Raw genomic sequence first — 21,303 nt, 5'->3', positions numbered from 1 at the left:
AACCTTTCTTTCTTTTTTGGGGTGGGGTGGGGTGGGGGTGGGGCAGGTACTGGGGATTGAACCCAGGGCCACTTAACACAGAGCCACATACCAAGCCCCTTTTTATTTATTTATTTATTTATTTATTTATTTGATACCAGTGAAATCCAGGGGCGTTTAACCACTGAGTCACATACCCAGCCCTTTTCAGGGTCTTGCTGAATTGCTTAAGGCCTTGCTAAACTACTGAGTCTGGCTTTGAACGCCTGCCTCAGCTCCAAGCCACTAGGATTACAGGTGTGCACCACTACGCCAAGCTAGTTTGTGAAATGGCTATAAATGCCACACAGAAATATAAAAAACAGAACCTTTTCTTACTAGAAATGAAAAAAGAACCCTATTAATTGGAGCAAAGCATGTTTTCAAATGCTGAGAAAAGAAAATAATACATTCTTGCTTCTCAATCCAAATCTTAGAGGAAAAAGAAGGCTTTAAAATTCTGTTAAATTTCTCCACTGTATATCAGTGTGATATTAAGTTTCTAATTTCTGCTGAAAAAGTAGATAAGGTTATTAATTAACTCTACTGAGAAATGTTTAATTTTTAAATTTCTATGACATCGCATAACTGAAAACTTAGGCAAGAACTACTTTCATGTTGGCAATTAAGGTTGTCTATTATTCTACAAATTATGCAATTTCTAACCTTTCAATACATTATTTTCATTACCAAACTATGGAAAACATGAAATTCCTCCATGTTTTAAATGTACGTAAGAAACATTCAACAGGAAAGAAATCTGATGGGAAGATTTTTTTCCCCAAGAGTATTTAAAAGTTATAGTATAAATTCTATTTATTGAGAATATGAATTAAAAAAAAATAAGCTTACCTTTAAATTCAGAACAGAGTGTTTACTATCTGATAAAAAAAAGAAAAAAAATTAAGGTAGATAAAAGATCTGACAGTATAATCATAAAAATTTGTCTCCTGAAGATGAGCTAAACAAAGCCCCTGGCAGAGACAGATTTGGCAAGGCCACTGGCAGTTAGGTCCCTGGGCAGGGCAGGGAGCCTGACTTTTACTCACTCATCTCTCTATCAGGCTCATTCCTGAGCCCTTGTGGTAGCTCACATAATTGCAGAACAGAGGCCAAATCTCTCAATGTCCCAAGCTGGGCTCCTCAAATTCCTTCTGCTGTTCCCCAAGTGGACCATGTAGAACAAGGCTTGACTTCTCTCTGCCTACCCAGCCAACTAGCATTGGACTGGATCAGAAAAACAGTTGCTCCTTGAAGTGAAGTGCCCAGTGATACACACGAAAACAAATCCTGCCCAAGTCCTCATCTTCCACATATTAGTCATTCAGGGACCCCAGGAAGAGCGTGAGTTTGCCTGTATACTTTGCTAGAGTATATAAGTTGGACATCTGGTTGCTTAGAACTTTCTACTATGGACTTTCAGAGTATAAATAACTGGCTAAAAATGAACAGAATCAAACTTGCAAAAAAAGAAAAGAAAAGAAAACCCCACAGAATTCACAAAGCTGACAAACATAAAGATGCATGCAAGATTCTAAATCTACTTCCTGGCTCATCTGAATTATCAACTTATCTGTAAAAACCTTATTATATTGGGGCTGGAGTTGTGGCTCAGTGGTAGAGCACTTGCCTGGCATGTTTGAGGCGCTGGGTTTGAATCTTAGCACCGCATATAAATAAATAAATGAAATAAAAGATCCATTTACAACTAAAAAATATTTTAAAACTTATTATTTGGTACCATAAATTGAACCTGAACAAAATGGCACTTAACCACTGAGCCATATCCCCAGTTCCTTTTATTTTTTCATTTTGAGGGTCTCACTGCCTTGCTTAGTTGCTGAGGCTGGCCTCAAACTTGCAATCCTCCTGCCTCAGCCTCCCAAACTGCTGGGATTATAAGTATGCACACCACACTTGGCTGATGAACATATTTTGACCAAAAAGTCATCCTTAACTATGGTTTCTAATCAAACTGCTTTTGGTGAAGTGTTATGGGACAGCCTTTGTGAGATGGCTATAAATGCCAATGGCTATAAATCTCCATTCATCACCTGGAGATCCCCAGCCTGTCCTTGAGTCCTCCTCTTTGGTAACCTTCTCTAACTGTCAGCTATGTTAACCACGCCCCTGTTCTCAGTGCCTCCGGCTATTCCCCTCAGCACCTTAGACTGCAGTCTACCATCTATATGCCTTCCTCCACAACTGGAATGTGAGGGGAAGGACAAGTGGCTCTGTCTTCTCTGTCTCATGAATACATTTCTGATGAGCAAAATATTTAAAGTGACACAAGAAAAATATTTCCCTTTTGTTTTGTTTTAGAGCTGGGTATGGAATCCAGGGCTTCATGCATGCTAGGCAAGTGCTACACCCTCAGTCAAATTTACATTTTTAATAACACTTTTAAATTAATCTTAATTTGGTATCCTACGATGCCACAGTATGATGCACTCATATTTAATAAAGTCTTCTGTATCCCCCTTGAATTCTTCACAAAATAGCCAGGTGCAGTGGCACACACCTGATATCTCAGCAACTTGAAGACAAGACAGGAGGATCACAAGTTCAAGGCAGCCAGGGCAACTTAGTAAGACTGTCTCAAAATTTAAAAGGGCAGAGGGCAGTGGTACTGGGAATGTATCTGTGTGGCAGAGAACCACCAGGTTCAATCCCAAGTCCCCCCACCACAATATCCACATAATAAAGTTGAGGAGTTAAATGAGGAATGGTAAAATGATGACAGTTTGTAGAAACTGGGTGATGGGGTGGTGGGAGTTCACTTTATATTCTACTTTTGTACATGTTCAAAATTATCATAATAAAAGATTTTAAAAAGCAAGTCACCTATTTCTCCAAAGAAAATAATGAGCTCTATTTCATCTTGGTCATAAACTTTTCAGAAAAAGAATCTAATGACGATTAAATTCACAATTGACATCATCCCAAGTTCACTCTGGTATTTAATGTAAGTGTGCTTCACTTGGTTCTCTGTATATATTTTATTTCCTATTTTATTACTTAACATTTCTCAGAAACATTTCAAAAAAAGATTTCCAATCTTCGCCCTTCTCATTTTTCTTATATGTATGGGCAAGGGGTAGAGACAATTAAAATAACAAGAACTTTTGTATTGGGCATCCCACTATATCCAAGATGTCATGCTGGACACTACCCCAATCTTTCTAGAAAGTTCATACTACATGAATACATTCTTGCTGTCAAAAAAATTCTGATACAGAAAAGTCAAAACTCTTCTACGACCATAATCTCCTGAGGCTTCCCCTTCCTAGACTTAATCATAGTTATCAGGTTAGCATATTTTCTTTCCAATCTATGTGAATGTAGAAACGCCAGGCGCACAACCCACCTGCTACCCCCTTTCACACATCTACACCTAAGGGACACCTAAGATGGCGGGAGGGCAAATGCCATGTACTAAGTTCCAATGGCAGAAGGGACATCATGGAGCTGAGGAAACAAATGAACACCAGAGTGCCACGTATAGGGAACCATGGAAAAGATCTAAGTTAAAAGGGTGTGGGATGCATGAGGCCATTACCAGGTTCATGTTTTGAGAAGACTGTGCTGGCTGCTACAGTGGTGCCAAAAATGGTGGGAACTCCATAGGTACACATGTATCTGTTGGCTGAGTGGATAAACCAACAAAATCAAATTGTAGCAACTGGTAACATGAAGCAGGGAGAAGAACCCAGCACAGATAGCATTTGAAGCAGGGAAGGAGGGTGCAAGAGCTTAGAAGCATAGAGAAAAGGGCCTCGACTAAGATTGGAGAATGTCAACATCTGAGGGGCAGGAAAGAAAGGTGAGCCTGCAAAGGGATCCCCCCAGGAAGCAGACACAAGGAAGGTGAGATGTTACTGAGGCCAGGGAGATGTGTATTTGAAGACAGTAGAAGGAACCACATGGAATGCCCTAAGAAGTCACGTCAGATGCTGAGCACAGTGGCACAGGAAGCTGAGGCAGGGGGATAGCAGGTTCAAAGCCAGCCTCTACAAAAGGGAGGCACTAAGCAACTCAGTGAGACCCTGTCTCTAAATAAAATACAAAATAGGGCTGGGGATGTGGCTCAGTGGTCCAGAGTCCCTGAGTTCAATCCCCAGTATTTAAAAAAAAAAATCACATAAGATCAATCTAGAAAATCATCTGTTACATTTATCAACATGGAGGTCTCTGGCTTGGTGGAGTAATGAAGGGAGAAGCCAACTGGGGTGGCTTGTCAGATGAGGAGAGGTAGATATGTAGAGAGAGGTATCATCCGACAAATCGGATGTTAAAGAGGAGAAAGAGAAAGCACCAGCAGGAGGGGATTTTGGAGGTCAAAGAGAGAGTCCACAAAGAACCAAGGAATGACATCCACGGGCAAGGCTTTGGCAGCTCTGACCAAGGGACCTGACACCTTGACCAAAGGACTTCAGGCTCTGGTCTTCCCAACAGGGGTCTTTTAGAGTGAGAGTAAGTCACCAGACTAGCAAAGCTTTAAACAATACTCATCATTAGCACTGATGGAAGGTGCAGGGCTTTACACATGAGTGATTTAACTTATCTTCATAGTAATCTATGAGAAACACTCTCAGACTGAGTAGAAGAGGGGTTAGGTAACTGATAAGCCTCTTGTCACCTGGACATAACAGTCAAGGACCAAACCATGCGGCTGGGAGGAGTAGCTCAGTGGTAGAGTGCATGTGTGAAAGCCTGGGTTCAATCCCTAGAAACCTCCCAAAAGCCCCCAAAAACAAAACAAACAACAACAACAACAAAGAACCAAATGAATAAAAGTCAGAGTTCCTAATCCGCTGTCCACAGATCACTCACCTCATCCTCCCCAAGTTGTTTATTGAAAATACAGACCTCTGGGCCTGATCCAGAGCCACTGAATTAGAATTTAGGGTGTGGGGCTTTTCCTCAAGTGTCCAAGGTGCATTATGCCCAACAGAACCAAGAACCACTGCAGGAGCCCCAATCCCTTTTGACCAGCATCTGTCCTCCAGATTCATGTTTCCAAGGGTGTGGGTTGTCACACCTCTTAACTCTGAATCCACCTTCACTGTGATATCCCCACCCTGTAGCTGGTGCCGAGCTAAACTCCATCAGTAGAGGGTGCTGGATTTTTAAATTTGTTCTAATTAGTTATACATGAAAGTGGAATGCATTTCTTGTCTTTTTTTTTCTTTTTTCTTTTTCTTTTTCTTTTTTTTTTTTTTTTTTTTTGTGGCCAGCAAACTGCAGCACACTCTATTAGTGGTTCTATCTCAGAGAGTAGTATCTTAATAAGTTTTCTGCCAGCAGGCCACAGACATATACGTCCTCTTCAACAGGCCTAGCTCTGAGTGAGGCTTCTTCCTCAGATGCTCTGCATCAAACCCTAAAGAGAGTGGCTGCTCCCTCTATTTGTTAATCTCACATTCTAGAGCATTCTCTTTTGCCCTTAATAGGCAATCCTATTAATCATTCTTTAATCTTTCCCTGTTGAAATCATTGTGTGGAGAATGGGAAGTTATACTCCACATATGTCAAACATGTGTCAAATAATATGTCAAAATACATTCTATGTATGTTCTATGCATCCTCTATGTATAACTAAAAATAATTTTAAAAAAGGAAAAAAAAGAAATTGCTGTGTGAGTTCTGTCTCCTGATTGGATCCTGACTGATGTGATGCAGGGAGGAAAGAGCCACACGCATGCGCATAGGAAGACACTTAGGGTGTGTTGTGAGATAAACAAAGGCAGGTAACAAAATGGTGTGTATTTCATACATTTACACAATAAAGTGTTGAAAATAATTATGGGGGGGGACACAATTATGTATGATTATTTTACACATTTCTGAATTTTAGGTTTGTTTTTTATTTTACAGTGAGAAAATATTACTTAACAACAACAAGAAAAGACATACCTTTTACCTGAATAATTTTTATGAATTAATTAACTGGAGGTGCTGGAAGTTGAACCCAGCGTCTCATGCACTCTACTACTGAGCTATGCCCTCAGCCAAACTTAATAATATTAATATTTTAAAATATGCCAACGAACCAACAGGAGTTTTCTGGCCCAGGTATTACTAGGCTGGCATTCTATTTTCCAACCAGGTACCTGATTTATTTAAAAGTGTCTCAGAGCCCAAGCAATTCCACTTGATAAAGCAGTTACTTGTTGCCCACTGTATTCCAGGATCTTTCTCACTTCTACCTCTTAGGGAACAATATCCTTAACTTTGCTATAATGCACTGAGTTTTCTCACTGCGTCAATCAATCAATAAGTAAATAAAGCAAGTAGATGCACAGTTCCAGAATTGTATCCGAAACACACCCACACACTCATGTGTCCAACAAAACTTCACTGATGGCCCACTGCAGCCAGGTCCTACTGCAGACCTGGGGCTAGTGTGGAGAACTGGACAGGTGGCCCCACCTATTCACTGCAGGGAGCAGAGGGAGAGGAGCATGTGGGATGTCACAGTCTGAACTGAAACTCTGCCCACAGAACAGACAACAGGGGCTCCAAAGAAAGCACCTAACATCCATGCAATAGACTGTGGAATAACTTACGTACAGTAAAAATAAATCACAAATATATTTCTAGTTGAAAAAGATCATGGTTCACAGAATGGAAATGCAATGGCACCAAAACTGGTGGTCAATATTATTATCAAAGTGCTTGTTTGTTTATTTATTTACTTTACCTTTTTGTTGTATATGCTGTGGTGTAAGAGGTAAGAAACCTGGAAGTCCATCTTGCTCAGAAATATTGTCATCATCTTCACTGTCCACTTTGTGTGACCATGGTACCTTTTTGTTACAAAAGACATAGGAACAAACATGCAGTAAGTGTTGCCTGTATAAAACGTGCTCCTAACAGATTCAGATGCCTCATTTCATACCTTCCCCACTGCTGCCCTCTTCCTTGAGCAACTAAGCTACTTTTCTTAGTGAGACCAAAAGGGTTACACCTGGTGGGGCTGCATGGGACCTCCAAGCCCTTATGAAAAATCTGGGTGGCAAAGACAATGCCATCCAAATGATGCTCAGGCCATGATGAGCTTCACAGCCCACCCATGCTGCCCAAGGGCACCTTCCCTTTTTCCTTCCTGCCACAGAACAACGCAGAAAAGGGATTGTGTCTGGCCTGCTCTGCACAGCACCCAATACCACCCTACCCCATACTGACACTTTGTATTAATTTCTGGGTAAGACAAGGACTGCTGAGCTGCCTGGGAGAACCCACCCCAGGCAACTATTTAGAATTGAGGTCCACTAAGTTCGCAGATCCAGTGTCATTTCTTGATGAAAGGGAACCCTCCCCTCTATTAACACCTAGGTAGGTATCATGAATGGTGGCAGGACCACAGAGATGTCCCTTAGAGACCTATGGGCCAGAATGGGCTGTCTTGCAGAGGAGACATTCCCATTGGCAGGGCTCTAGGGGATATGGACAGAGGCCATCCAAAAGGAAATGCAAGGAAGCACATCTCGTAGGGTAAACTATGACCAGCACTCTCGAGTCTGCTCCCGATTCTACAGTAAAATCTTGCCTGTGATCAGTTTGGCTTAGTAGTGCTGTGCTAAAGGCATGAGCAGATATCCCTGAGGCTGGCAGGGAGGTGGTGGCAACCTCCAGCAAGGTGCCCCTAAGAGGGGGCATTTCAGAACCAAGAGCCAAAGCAACTAGGTCCACAGGCTCTGTGCACATGGATCCAAGGTGATCAGCTCAGGAGGAAGGGCAGACAGGTCTCCCAATCTACTCATCATTTGTAGGAAGAAAAAAGAAATGGCCTCTTAGTTTTTATCCCCCAATAACAAACTGCCTTGTTCACCCCATCAAGGATATATTGTCACCCACTTAATTATTAAGGAAATATGAAATTATAAGAGCACTCAAAGAGCATCATAAAGCTAGTCTACTAGCTAAACTGGCAGTATGAACTTGTACTATGGCTAATCAAACATGTGTCTATGATCATGCATATACCACTTGCTCAATGTGTATCCACCAGAAGAACAGACAAGGATATGCATCAAAGGACACATCGAAAATGTTCATAACAGCACTACTTCTAAGAGCCAAAGCGGAAACAACCAAGTATCATCATCTGAATAAGTAACTGAATGGGATGTACAATGGAATATTAGACAACAATAAGAATGAACCATCTACAGTGACACACAATAATTGAAGACTCTCCAAGACAAAGAATACAAACTACAAGGTTAAATTTATGTAAATACAAAACAGGCTAAATTAAATTCAATTTTTTTTTTGGTGCTGGGGATTGAGTCCAGTGCCTTGTGCATGTAAAGCATGTATTGTGCCACTGAGCTATATCCCCAGCCTTAACTCAGATTATTTTTAAAGACCTACTCTAATCTGGAGTCAAGACAATAATGAACTCTGGAGAAGGTGAGGATTGAGAAGGGGGACTTCTGGGCTATTTGCTATGTTATTTCTAATTGTGTGAGCTTCTGGGATTGAACCAGGGTCTCACTAGGCTGATGCTCAATCACTAAGCTATATTTCCCAGCTACCATCTTTTTTGTTTTTGCCATACTAAGAATTGAACCCAAGGGCACTCCACCACTGAGCTACAGTCCTAGCTCTTTCTATTTTTTATTCTGAAATAGGGTCTCCAGTCCCTTCTTGATTTAAAAAAAAAAAAAAATCTTCATGGTGGCTACTTTATGAAATGCAGTGAGTTGAACACGTATGATTTACACACTTTTGTGCATTTTTTTTAAAGTTGTAGATGGACACAATATCATTTATTTATTTATTTATTTATGTATTTATTTATTTATTGTGGAGCTGAGGATCAAACCACGGCCTCATATGTGCGAGGCAAGCGCTCAATCACTAAGCTACAACCCCAGCCCCTTTGTGCATATTTAAGATAACCATAAATTTTTATTAAAAATATACCTTCATGAAGAATCAAACATATTCTAATAGGATTAACTTTAAAAAATTCCCCAATACTTCTGACTGTGAAAATTCCCTCTGGTAACTAAAACAAAACTTGCTTGGGTATTGAAGGAAAGGAAGCAAGCAGCAGGCCCAGCTCTGTCCCAGTGCCCACCCAAACAGCAAAGAATGCCCTCCCTCCTCTGCCTGCAGCCCTTGTCCTGTGCTTCTTCATCCCAGGCACAATGGCACACACCTGCAGTCCCATTTACTCAGGAGGCTGTGGCAGGAGAATCATGAGTTCCAGGCCAGCCTGGGCAACTTAGTAAGATGCTGTGTTTTACTGTTTCCAGTGTGACTTTTACCCCTTATTGGCTACAGTTTTCCTTTTTTTTTTTTTTTTTTGCTAATTTACTCTTCATATCTTTCTTTCTGTGTCTCTTTCTCGGGTCTTTATGTCATTCCGGGCTGTTTTTAATTCCTTTTCAGAGTATGCAGGCTAGATAGATGCTGGACATAAAGGTGGGCTCTGCACGAGTGTTTCCTTTTAGAATCTCCTCTCTGCTCTCTGCCGGGCCCTTTGGGAACGACTATATTTCCTCTGGGACCCTCTACAACCTTGACCTCACTGAGCCTGTCAGGATCTCTATGGACCTTTGTAACTATGACATTGATATTCTGGAGCATCTGCATCCTGCCTGAGGTCTGTGATGTTTTACAAATTACCAAATTGTTTCAGCTTTCAGCTGCTTATGAAGGCTGGCACGAGAGTCCCTTGGCCTCCTTGTGGTCACTAGTGGTACAGGAGGTCCTGGTCTAAAGCAGAAAGGAAGAGGGGAAGGGGGAGGTCCCTTTTCAGCATGCTGCTCTGTTTTTATTTTTCTATTTATTGTATATATGGACATATTTGAATTTAAGCTTGTCACCTTATTTTCCTATGTGTTTTATATTTTCCTTTTCTCCCTATTCTTCTTTTGGGTTGACATCATCTTCAATTGTCCTATTTCTTTTTCTCTTTTCCTTTTGAAATTATATTCTGATTTCATTCTAGTAGTTATCCTAGCAATTATAGCATGTATATTTTTTCCTTTTTTTGTTTTTGTGATGCTTATGATCAAAACCAGGGCCTCACCATGCCAGGCAAGTGCTCTACCACTGAACCACATCCTCAGCCCTATGGTTCACTCTACTATTATTATTATTATTGGTAAAAGAGATTGAACTGGGGGACACTCGACCACTGAGCCACATCCCTAGCCCTATTTTGTATTTTATTTAGAGAGAGGGTCTCCCTGAGTTGCTTAGCACCTCGCTTTTGCTGAGGCTGGCTTTGAACTCCCAATCCTCCTGCCTCAGCCTCCCAAGCTGCTGGGATTATAGGCATGTGCCACCGTGCCTGGTTCACTCTTTTATTTTGATATTTGGGATTGAACCTCATTTCTTTACCACTAAGCTACATCCTCTCAGTACTAAGGGAGTGACACAAAGTATATATACAATAAAACCTAGCAGGGGCATGGTGGCAATTACCTATAATCCCATCTACTTAAAAGGTAGAGGCAGGAGGATCTCAACTTTGAGGCCAGACTCAGCAATTTAGCAAGACCCTGTCTCAAAATGAAAAGGACTGGGAACATAGATTAGTGGTAAAGTGCCCTTAGGTTCAATCCCAAGTACCAAAAATAATAAGGAGGTGGGGCTGTGGATGTGACTCAGTAGTAAAACACTTACCTAGTATGTGCAAGGCCCTGGTTTTACTCCCCAGAACTTAAAAAAAAAAAAAAAAAAAAAAAAAAGCACCAGACATGGGGGTGCTCACCTGTAATCCTAGCTACTCAGGAGGCCAGCCCAGGCAAATAAGTGAGACCCTACTCAAAATAAAATAAAAAGGGCTGGGGATGTAGTTTAGTGGTAGAGCACTTGCCTAGCATTTGTGTGAGGTCTGGGGTTCAATCCCCAGTATGGGAAAAAAAAATTACACAAAGTGTTGCTAAAAGGGAAAAAAATGGAGAAGAGAGAGTGTTATAGTTTAGATGTTGGATGATCCCCAAAGGTCCATTAGTGAAATGTTTCATTTCCAAGATGGAGCCATTGGGATACAGTGGAATATTTAGGAGAGATCTCTTTTTGGGGTGTGTCCCCTAAAGGGATCATGAGACCCTGGCCCTGACCTCTTTTGCTCGGTAGCAATGAGATGAGCAGGTTGCTCCACCACATTCCATCATTGCCATCCAGCATGCCCATCAGAGGCCAAGGCCATGGGTCTGCCCAATCTTGAACTAAAACTAGAACATAAAACAAACCTTTTTCTTTTATAAGTTAATAATCTCAGATATTTTGTTGTAGTGGTGGAAAGCTCACCGACATAAGGAACAAGAATAAGCGATACAGAAGACAAATTAAGAAGATCCAACAAATGTATAATAGCATTCCCAAAGAAGAAAAGAATGAGTAGATAATTCAAAGGTAAAATAGAGGAAGAAATTTTCTGAAAATAAAAAAGGAAAATGAGATTTGTGTGTGCAGAATTACATACTAAATTTCCTTCAAGAAAGAAGGAAAAATAAATACCATGATTATTTCTGCTGAAGTTACTAAAGGATAAAGAATGATCCTACAAAGGTTATCAGACTGAAAAATTGTTACCTCAAAGGGAAACATTTTTCTGGCTGTAACTCCTTCTCAGCCCTTCACTGTTATTCTTTCAGTAGCTTTCCCAGAAAAGGAGAGACCCCCTGCTATATGTTTTCACCCTGACCAAATGGAATACTGTGACTATGGATTCTGTTGTGGGCTCTCTGGCACCTACCAAGACGCCTGGTACTCATTAGATGCTCAATAAACATATGTTGAATTTTTCAACTACTCAAAGACCATTTCCTCCCTAACACAACCCATTATTGGTTGAACAAACTAAGATGCAGAGAGATGATCTGGCTTACCTAAGCCATACAACTGTGAGGCAGAGAAGCTGGGACTTGCTGTGCCCACTGGGCTCTACATTCCCCTGAACTGACCACAAATTAATGCACCCACTTTCCCTTTAGCCTTACTCTTGGGTAGCACCGACAAGAAAACTGCAGAGAATGAGACTTTCCATTGTTGGGCCACTTCTGAGAAGGTGCACAATTCACATGAAGATGTTGGCCCAAACTATCCTGAAACACAGAGAGGCATGAGGAACACTCTTAGAACCAAATTGCCTGATTAGGGGTTGATCTATTTCCTTATCTTAATAGTTTTGACAATTGTTTGCTTTAAAGGAAGTATAAATAACATCATAAAACCACCTACTTTATCACTAGATGCTACTAACCTTAAAGATGATATTGCCTATAAGGGCAAATTTATAAAACTGACTTCTATATATTTACTATAGATTTTTTAAAATCTGGGGTAAACAATTATAGGCAATATCATCTTTAAGGTTAGTAGCATTTAGTGATAAAGTAGGTGGTTTATATGCTCTAAATATCTATTTTTCAAGGATGTGTGTGTATACTATATAGTGATACATATATACAGTGTATAAACTTATATATGCATAAATTTGTATGTAAATATATAAATAATAATGTATAAATGTATATATAGCATATAAATACACTATATAGTGATATATGTAGTAAGTGTGTGTGTGTGTGTGTGCGTGTGTGTGTGTGTGTGTGTGTGTGTGTATGTAGTATGTGGGTTTATTTGTTTATTTTTGTGTTGCTAGGGCTGGGACCCAGGCCATCACACATGCATAAGAATATACTCTAAGGCTGGAGTCGTGGCTCAGTAGTAGAGCGCTTGTCTAGCATATGTGAGGGCCTCGGTTTAATCCTCAGCACCACATATAAATAAAGATCTATTGACAACTTAAAAAAAAAAAAGTATACACTCTACCACTGAGCTACATCCCCAACCCAAGGGAATATATTTTAATCATATTATAAATTCAGAAATACTTGGTCAATTCCAAAAAGAAGTTTTATGTTGTGAAATTAGTTCTGATAAGTATGAGGGCTATAAATATACAATTTTCTTTTTTAAAAAATTTTTTTCACAATGCATTTATTTATTTTTCTGTGGTACTGAGGATCAAACTCCAGCCCCTATAAATAAAAATTTGAACTGTAAACAGGGAAGACTGGTCACCCTGTGCCTCTGCCACAGGTGAGTTGGATGACCATGGGCAAGTCATTTATTCTGTTTCTTTACATACTTAACTCAGGGATAGAAAATAAATGACACATGTAAAAAGAAACAAACAAACAAAGATAGTAAATGTAAACTGTCTTGCATATATCAAAAGCTCAGGAAAGGTCAACATAACCTCTTCCCCCCTCACCTTCCTCATGAAAAAAATTAGCATATCTGTAGCAAATTGAAATCCCTTTCTGGTTTAAGGCACCTTTTGTTGCTGCTGTGCAGGTTATGATGAGACCTTTTGATGGATATCACTTATTCAAACTCTAGTTCCTATGTTGTACAGGGAAGAGACTTCCTGTTGGCTGGGATACATAGGAACATGGAGACTGGCATACACATACACTGCTGGTTGAAGGTAAAATAGAGAAGCTGCTTTTAGGACAATTTGGCAATATCTAACTTGGCAATATCTAATTGATGCAGCAGACACAGGTACACATATCAGATATGTGCATGGAAACAACCTAAGTGTTCATCCGTAGGTTAGTAAATAGATAAATCAACAGGGATCAGTCTCAAAACTGCAATGCAATGAAAAAGCAAAGTGGTAGAATAATTGGTACTATAAGATGACCTTATATAATTAAAAAATATAGCGCTATAATTATTCACTTACACTTATTTGTGGTAAAAGAGTAAAAACATAGACTTCTAGAACGTACTCCAAATCCAAGAGATGGGTTTCCAGGGAGTGGAGGTGGGAGACAAAGACAATTTCAACCCTGAATGTAACCTTCTATTTCTTTTATTAAATAAATAAAGAAAAGAAAAAAACCAGGTGTGTTGGCACACACCTATAATCCCAGCAACTCAGGGGGTGCTGAGGCAGAAGTGTAGTTCTAGGCCAGCCTCAGCAAAGTAGGGAGAACCTGTCTCAAAATAAAAAATAAAAAGAGCTGGGGATATAGCATCAATGTTAAAGCACCCCTGGGCCCCAGTATAAGAAAAAAAAAAAATGGGGGTCTTGAGGGCATGGCTCAGTGCTAGAGTGCACACTTAGCATATGCAAGGCACTGAATTTGATCCTCGACATCAACAAACAAAACAAAAACCTGAAGGGGAAGAATGGAAACACTAATGTATTACATTATTTTCTACTTATCAAATTTTAAAAATAAAATTTCTTGCTACACATGGGTCCTAAAGTCACCATAACAGACTTGCCTAAAAACATACTATTTGTCCGTTGAATAATAAGACTGCATAAGTCATATAACTTCTTTCTTCTAAGGGAGATGTGGTGGCAAACTTCACTGCTGGAGTAGTTAAGTGATATAACTCTGTCTGTAACATCAGTATCAAAGAACTAGCCAGAAAATGTGTAGATAAAGAGCAATGAACTTCATCTAAGTCTTCTAGAACCCTGCAATGGCACAGCTTGGGGCTCTGAACAGCATCTGCAGGTTCTAGTAATATTCACTATATGGAAATCTACTTCTGCATATCAAAGTCTATATATGTTGGAAAGTGAAAGCCAGTTCATGAAATACTCACCTAAGGATTCCTTGAAGTAAGTTCCCTAAGCCCATTTAGAATGTGTGTCAATATAATGTAAGATAACTAATATGAACAATATAAATACAGCTTGATGCTGTGAGTCTACGTGTGCAGTCACTATAACAATGTGCCAGTGTGATGGTGACAAAAGAAAACAGGAAAAAGATTATGGTGCTCTTTTGCCAGTAAAGAAATGGTGCTATTCATTTTACAAAACCTTGGGAGCACAGTTTAAACATCAGGATTAGATGCACAAGGCCCTGGTTCAATCCCCAGCATCGCAAAAAACAAATATAAATCAGGATTATTAGAGCGGTTGGCCCTTTCAACCTCACTGTACCTTGTCCCCTCCAATGTGAGACAGGGCAATGAACAGAACTCCTCACAGAGTTAGTGGTAGGTCAGCTAAGAAAAATGCATGTCACTACACATGGTAAACAGCAAAGAAGGTCACTACTGTTGAGATCATGACAATGTTCCTCTCACTGGATGCGAATCTAGAGAAAGGTTGCAAGGTACACACTGATAACTAGAAAAGTGACAGGAGAATTAGCTTTCAAGGTCAGAGGAAAGAGCAGAATTACTAGTTTCTCATAGAAATCTACATTTGTCTTTGAATGATTCAACTTTAAAAGGTAAAGAAAAGCGGTTTAAATTTTAACCTAACCAGATAGAAAAAAGGCTGGACACAAAAGCCCCAGAGCAATCAAATGCAGAATATCGAAAAGAGAATGTTTAGGCCTACTTTGGAATATGGGAATCACCTGATTTTTGTGTGATGTAGCATACACAGCATCACTATGACCTCCCTCTTCTTTCCAGGCACAGCCATTGCCCAACTCCTTGTCAGTGTACGACGCCTGCATTTCAGAGTCCTCTTCATCCCCACGGTCCAGTGTTTCAAAGGATGGTAAAGAAGTTCTTCTTCCCAACTCATTCTGCCAAGTCGGTCTGTATTAGAACATTGAATAGTAAATTAAATAAACAACTTCATCCTTGAAATCAAAATACACACATATTAAATGCACTGCTTCCAAATTCCCACCAGAGAAGTACTGTAATACATTACAAATGTATAGAAGCATGAAGATTAAATCATCCACTCTCCCATCTCTTTATATACTCTTGGTATTTATCTTTTTTTCTATTTTTATAGTTATCACTGCCTACATATGTAATTTGTCTTGTTATTAATAATGTTAACAGTCAATATTTTGTTGTTTTGTTTTTTGGTACTGGGGATTAAACCCAGGGGTGCTCTATCACTGAGCTACATCCGTACCCCTTTTTATTTTTTATTTTAAGACAGGGCCTCACTAAGTTGCTCAGGCTGGCCTTAAATTTGTGATGCTCCTGCCTTAGCTTCCCAAGTCACTGATTATAGGCATGCATGACTATACCTGGCTAACAGTTAACATTTTAAAAGACAGGAATAAGGCTGGGTATGCGTAACTCCCTGAGTTTGACCCCCAAAGCAAATACCTATGCACACACATATACAGTAAGAATTAAACAGATATCCCAGTTTAGTCAGCAATTCCCCTTCTTTGGTGGGTTTTATTTTTTCTTGATTTTCACTGCAATAAATAACCCCATAATGAACACATTGTGCAAATAACCTCTTCTATTTTAAGAATTAGTTCTAGAAAACAAGCCATCATATGATAAGTTGCTGAGTCAAATGGACTGAACATTTTGTGTCTATATAATATAGCACAAAAGTCATTTCACAAAACATTTTCTCAATCTATAACTACATGAGTAAAAGTTTTTTTTTAATTTTCCAAAACAATTTAAATCTCACTAAATACACATTTCTTACCGAGAATAAACATTTTCCATATATTAGCGTTTCAGTCATAATTCTTCTATTGTGAATTACCTACATAAATCCTGTGGTTTGCTTCTAGTATGTCCAATCCAGTTTGAAGTTAACTTTTTCATCTAGAAAAATTAAAATCCTGTCTTAATTCTTGCTGTAAATATTTTTCCTAGTTATAATTTTATCTTGGCTACATGAATTTTGTTAGCATACAGATTAAAAATACTTTTTTGGCTGGGCACAGTAGCGTACGCCTGTAATCCCAGTGACTCAGGAGGATAAAACAAGTTCAAAGCCAGCCTCAGCAATTAGCAAGGCCCTAAGCAATGTAACAAGACCCTATCTCAAAATAAAATAATCAAAAGGGCTGGGGATATAGCTCAGTGGTTAACTGCCCCTAGGTTCAACCCCTTTGAGGACTGGGGAAATAACTCAGTGGTAGAGCGCTTGTCTAGCATGTACAAGGGACTGGATTTGATCACAGGTACAGTAAAAGAAAAACAAAACTAAATAAAAAATTTTAACCTTTCAAATTCTTAGCTTAGAAGTAAATAACAGTCATCTCCCTGAGAAGTTTAATAAGACTGGCCACTGGATTTCATGGTCATATTTATGTGTACATATATAATAATCTTTCACTCAATAGTTATTTTGGTGTATGACTCAGACAAGGCTCAAAGCTGATTTGTTTCTGAATATTGTTAATCAATATATTGTGGAATCCTTTCTTCCCCCTTGATCTTTGGAGTAGCTTCTATTAAAGATTTGATATGCTTGTAAACTCAAGGTTCACCTCAGGCATTCAAGACACCTCTCAGACACTGAGTCTAGCACTATGTTCACTACTTTAATAGTATGTTTTAAAATATGAAGAGGATAGGGCTAGGGTTATGGCTCAGCAGTAGAGCACTCACCTCACACATGTGGGACACTGTGTTCAGTCCTCGGCACCACATAAAAATAAAATAAAGGTGTTGTCTCCAACTACAACTAAAACATAATATTGAAAAAAAAAATATGATGGGGCTTATCCAGCCCTTCTACAGGGCTAGTATTCTTCCTTTCTAGATTTCTTTCTTTTTTTAAAAAAATAATATTTTTTAGTTGTCAATGGACCTTTATTTTAATTTATCTATATGTGGTGCTGAGAATCAAACCCAGTGCCTCACACATGCTAGGTAAGCACCCTATCACTGAGCCACAACCCCAGTCCTCTAGATTTCTTTTGATGATGTTATGTGCTTATTCTTTTCAATTAGTTTTACTTTTTTTTTTTTTAAATATAATTTTTTTTAGGTGAACACAATATCTTTATTTTGTTTCAATGTGGTGCTGAGAATCAAACCCAGTGCCTCATGCATGCTAGGCAAGCGTGCTACCACTTGAGCCACATCCCCAGCCCCTCAATTAGTTTTATAACTAAATTCTTATTTGGTCAAGTATAATTTTTACCAGAAGAAAAAATGGCTATATTCAAACATCTCAAAGATAGAGTCAAAATTTAAAAAAAAAATTTTTTTAGGGCTGGGGTTGTAGCTCAGCAGTAGAGGGCTTGCCTGGCGCGTTCAAGGCCCTGGGTTTTGATTATCAGCACCACATAAAATAAATAAATAAAGGCATTGTTTACAACTAAAAGAAATAAATATTTTTTAAAAGTATATATTTTTTTAGTTGTAGATGGACACAATTCCTTTATTTTATGTATTTATTTTTATGTGGTGCTGAAGATCGAACCCAGTGCCTCACACATGCTAGGTGAGTGTTCTACCACTGAGCCACAACCCCAGCCCTAGAGTCAAGATTAAAATGGAAAAATAAAAACACAACTTATAAGAAAATATATATTTATATATATATAAATATACATTTTCTATATATTTCTTATATATTATATAGAAAATGTATATTTTTATATATTATATAATATATTTTATAATATATATTTTCTATATAATACTATAGTTTTATATATATATATATATATATATATATATATATATAATACTATAGTGGAAATGTCTTTATAAATATAAACATAATGACAGAAACTATAAGGAGGAAAACAGATTAAATTCTGCTACATTAAAAATAAAAAAAAAAAATTTAAATTCGTTGAAAGATTCCCCAAAACATCATAATAACCAGGAAAAAAAGATTATGAATTGCAAAAGAGAAATAAGATATTCGTAAATTTTTGTCTTTATGAGCAAAGTAGCCAACTTGTTCAGATCCTCAACAATAGAAATTGGGGAAAATTGAGTACTCCCCACAGTAATGACACAAAAGGTTTCAATGCAGAACAGCAAAAGCAGAGTTCCAGCTCCTGACTTACTACTTCTGTGACTTTGAACAATTTGCTTATCAATGGTGGGCCTCTGATTTTTGATTTGCTAAAGAGAAAATATTTTTTAAAAACTACCTTGCAATATGGTTGTAACAATTTAAAAAGATGGAATCAAAGCACTTCAAAGAATATATAGGAGATATAAAAAAAAAAAAAATACAGAGGGCTGGGACTGTGGCCCAGCAATAGCGCACTCGCCTGGCATGGGGTGAAGCACTGGGTTCGATTCTCAGCACCACATATAAATAAATAAAATAAAGATCTATCAACAACTAAGAAAAAAATGTTTTTAAAAAATACAGAATATTTGGTGTCAACATACCTTATATATAATCAGAGATATGATAAATTATTATATAATGGTGTATTAAGAATTGTAATGCAAAAAAAAATAATAATTTAAAAAATAGAATATTTGGTATAGCTACATTAAAAATACAGATATATATATATATAGATGTAGATGTGTATGTGTGCATGTGTGTATCTACATACATACAGGCTAGGGGTATAGTTCAGTGATCAAGTATGTGCATAGTATGAGCAAGACTCTGGGTTTGATTCCCAGAACCAAAAAACAAAACAAAAAATTGTATATATATGACAGTTAAAATGGCAAATTTAAGCCAGGCACAGTGACATTGCCTGTAATCCCAGTGACTCAGGAGGCTAAGGCAGAAGGATATCAAATTTGAGGGCAGCCTCAGCAATTTAGTAAGACCCTAAGCAACCTGGGGAGACTCTGTCTCAAAACAAAAAAAAATAATAGGGAATGTGGATATAGCTCAGTGGCAAAATACCCCTGGGTGTAGGGCGGGACTGTGGCTCAGCTATAGCGCACTTGCCTAGCATGTATGAGGCACTGGGTTGGATTCTCAGCATCATGTATAAATAAATAAAATAAGATCTATCAACAACTAAGAAAAAAATCAAAAAAATACCTCTGGGTTTAATCTCCAGTGTATATATATGCAAATTAGATATCCTCATTCTCACCCACAAGCCCTAAAAGCCCATCAGTGTCTTTGGTGCTCTTAGGGCACATTCCAACCCTCTGAACAAGATACCATAGGCCACCCCACTCATTGTCCCCATCACTGGAGCCCTCACAGACACAAACATCTGCCTTCAATTGCTGCCATGTCTCTGGTCCCTCTTTCTGGGTAATTTATGTATGTCCCAAAGTGCTCTCCTCAACCCGCGCTTCTCCAAAGGAAACCCTCCTGACCTCAGTCCTGTGTCAGCTCAAACCCAGCTGATGCAATAAAGAAAAGCTGTTCAAAGGGAAAACAGGCAAAACTTGCATGAGTACTAGGAGGAGAGATTCTGGAGGAGTAATGAGAAAACTCTATTTTGGTTGTAGCATAGAGAATCCTACTCAGGGCTAAAAGCCAACACTAAATTCACTGGCCCTGTGCGGCCATTAAAATCACCAGTGCTTTTACAAGTTTAGGGAGACACTTTGGAGAAAATTCTGATTCAAAGGCAATTAATGCCCCTGGATAGTGTCCCATTGACACTAAGGATAAAACCTGACAACTAAGTCTCTTATCATAAATAACATACACACATGTGCATGCCCTCCCCCCGACACACAGTGAAGATACTGAGCTGCTCCTCTTCTGTCCCCAGCAAAAGCAGAGCCAGCAATACTGTTCCTACCCAAGCCTGTGCTCTGAGATGGTGGCATAGGGCTGGATAAAGCTGTCCTTTTCCACGATGGAGACTTCACTTTCAGATCGGGATCTCTGGCGAGGCTGGGGAATGGCAACGGTCCGCCCAGTCAGTGTTGTTGCCAGAATGACTGCAGCCAGGGCAGATCTGTGGGTAAAAACATTCCAGGGGGACAGTGAGACGGGGATACTATGGTGTTTAACTGAACACCTATGGCCTACATGCCCATAGTCTGTACCATCAGACCATCTCGCTTAATTCTCACATCAACTGTATGAATCAATTATTACCCCATTTTTCAAGCAAATTTAACTTGTAAAGATTTTCTAGCCAATAGCAGGTATAACCAGATCTCTAGTCCTGGAAGTCAGATCCCAAAGCCTATCTTCAAACAGTTTTCTTATTAAAATGAAAGATCAGAATGGAAGAAAAAAGAGATATAAAAATAAAGAAATGATGTAAAGGGATGCTTTTAAAACTCTTGCAAATTATTTAAAAATAGGTTATAGGAAAGATAGAAAAAACAGGTTCAACCTCCTGCCTAAAAAAGCCAAACAAAACAAAAGAACAGAGTCCGAACTGTCCCAGCTTATTGCCTGGGAAAATTTCCAGGTCACACAGCACAGGGAGAAGGAACTGAAGTGGGGCCAGGCAGACTCTCTGAGAGATAGAGCTGAGAGACCATGACACCAAGGCAGATAGAATTTGCAGGACAGAATACCAGAAAGGAGAGAGTTGCACAGAGAGAAACTTAGAGATCTGCAGAAGGTCCCCAAGTGTTAAGCAGAATATTCCCCTCAGCACACATGTGCAAAGAAATGATCCAAGGCTGGAGGAA

At 39.0% G+C, this 21,303-nt stretch overlaps 1 protein-coding gene across 6 annotated transcripts in view; it reads right to left on the bottom strand.

The window, feature by feature from the left end:
* Window positions 1–21,303, bottom strand: part of CEP89 (centrosomal protein 89) — a 71,415-nt gene that overhangs the window by 37,843 nt on the left and 12,269 nt on the right. For 3 of the 6 annotated variants that reach the window (XM_081275288.1, XM_081275291.1, XM_081275290.1), the window contains exons 3-7: window positions 20,454–20,612; window positions 15,390–15,576; window positions 11,988–12,092; window positions 6,722–6,827; window positions 871–899 (exon numbers count right to left, since the gene is read on the bottom strand). In XM_081275288.1, the coding sequence (XP_081131414.1) occupies window positions 871–899; window positions 6,722–6,827; window positions 11,988–12,092; window positions 15,390–15,576; window positions 20,454–20,612 (586 nt within the window). Of the gene's footprint in view, window positions 1–870; window positions 900–6,721; window positions 6,828–11,987; window positions 12,093–15,389; window positions 15,577–16,447; window positions 16,558–20,453; window positions 20,613–21,303 lie in introns of those variants that run through there. The other 3 variants (XM_081275292.1, XM_081275293.1, XM_081275289.1) reach the window with 3 other exon arrangements.

Source organism: Spermophilus citellus, assembly GCF_964194105.1.
Source record: "Spermophilus citellus genome assembly, chromosome: 18".
In the NCBI taxonomy this organism is placed as follows: domain Eukaryota; kingdom Metazoa; phylum Chordata; class Mammalia; order Rodentia; family Sciuridae; genus Spermophilus; species Spermophilus citellus.
This window is presented reverse-complemented; position numbering and strand designations above follow the sequence as displayed.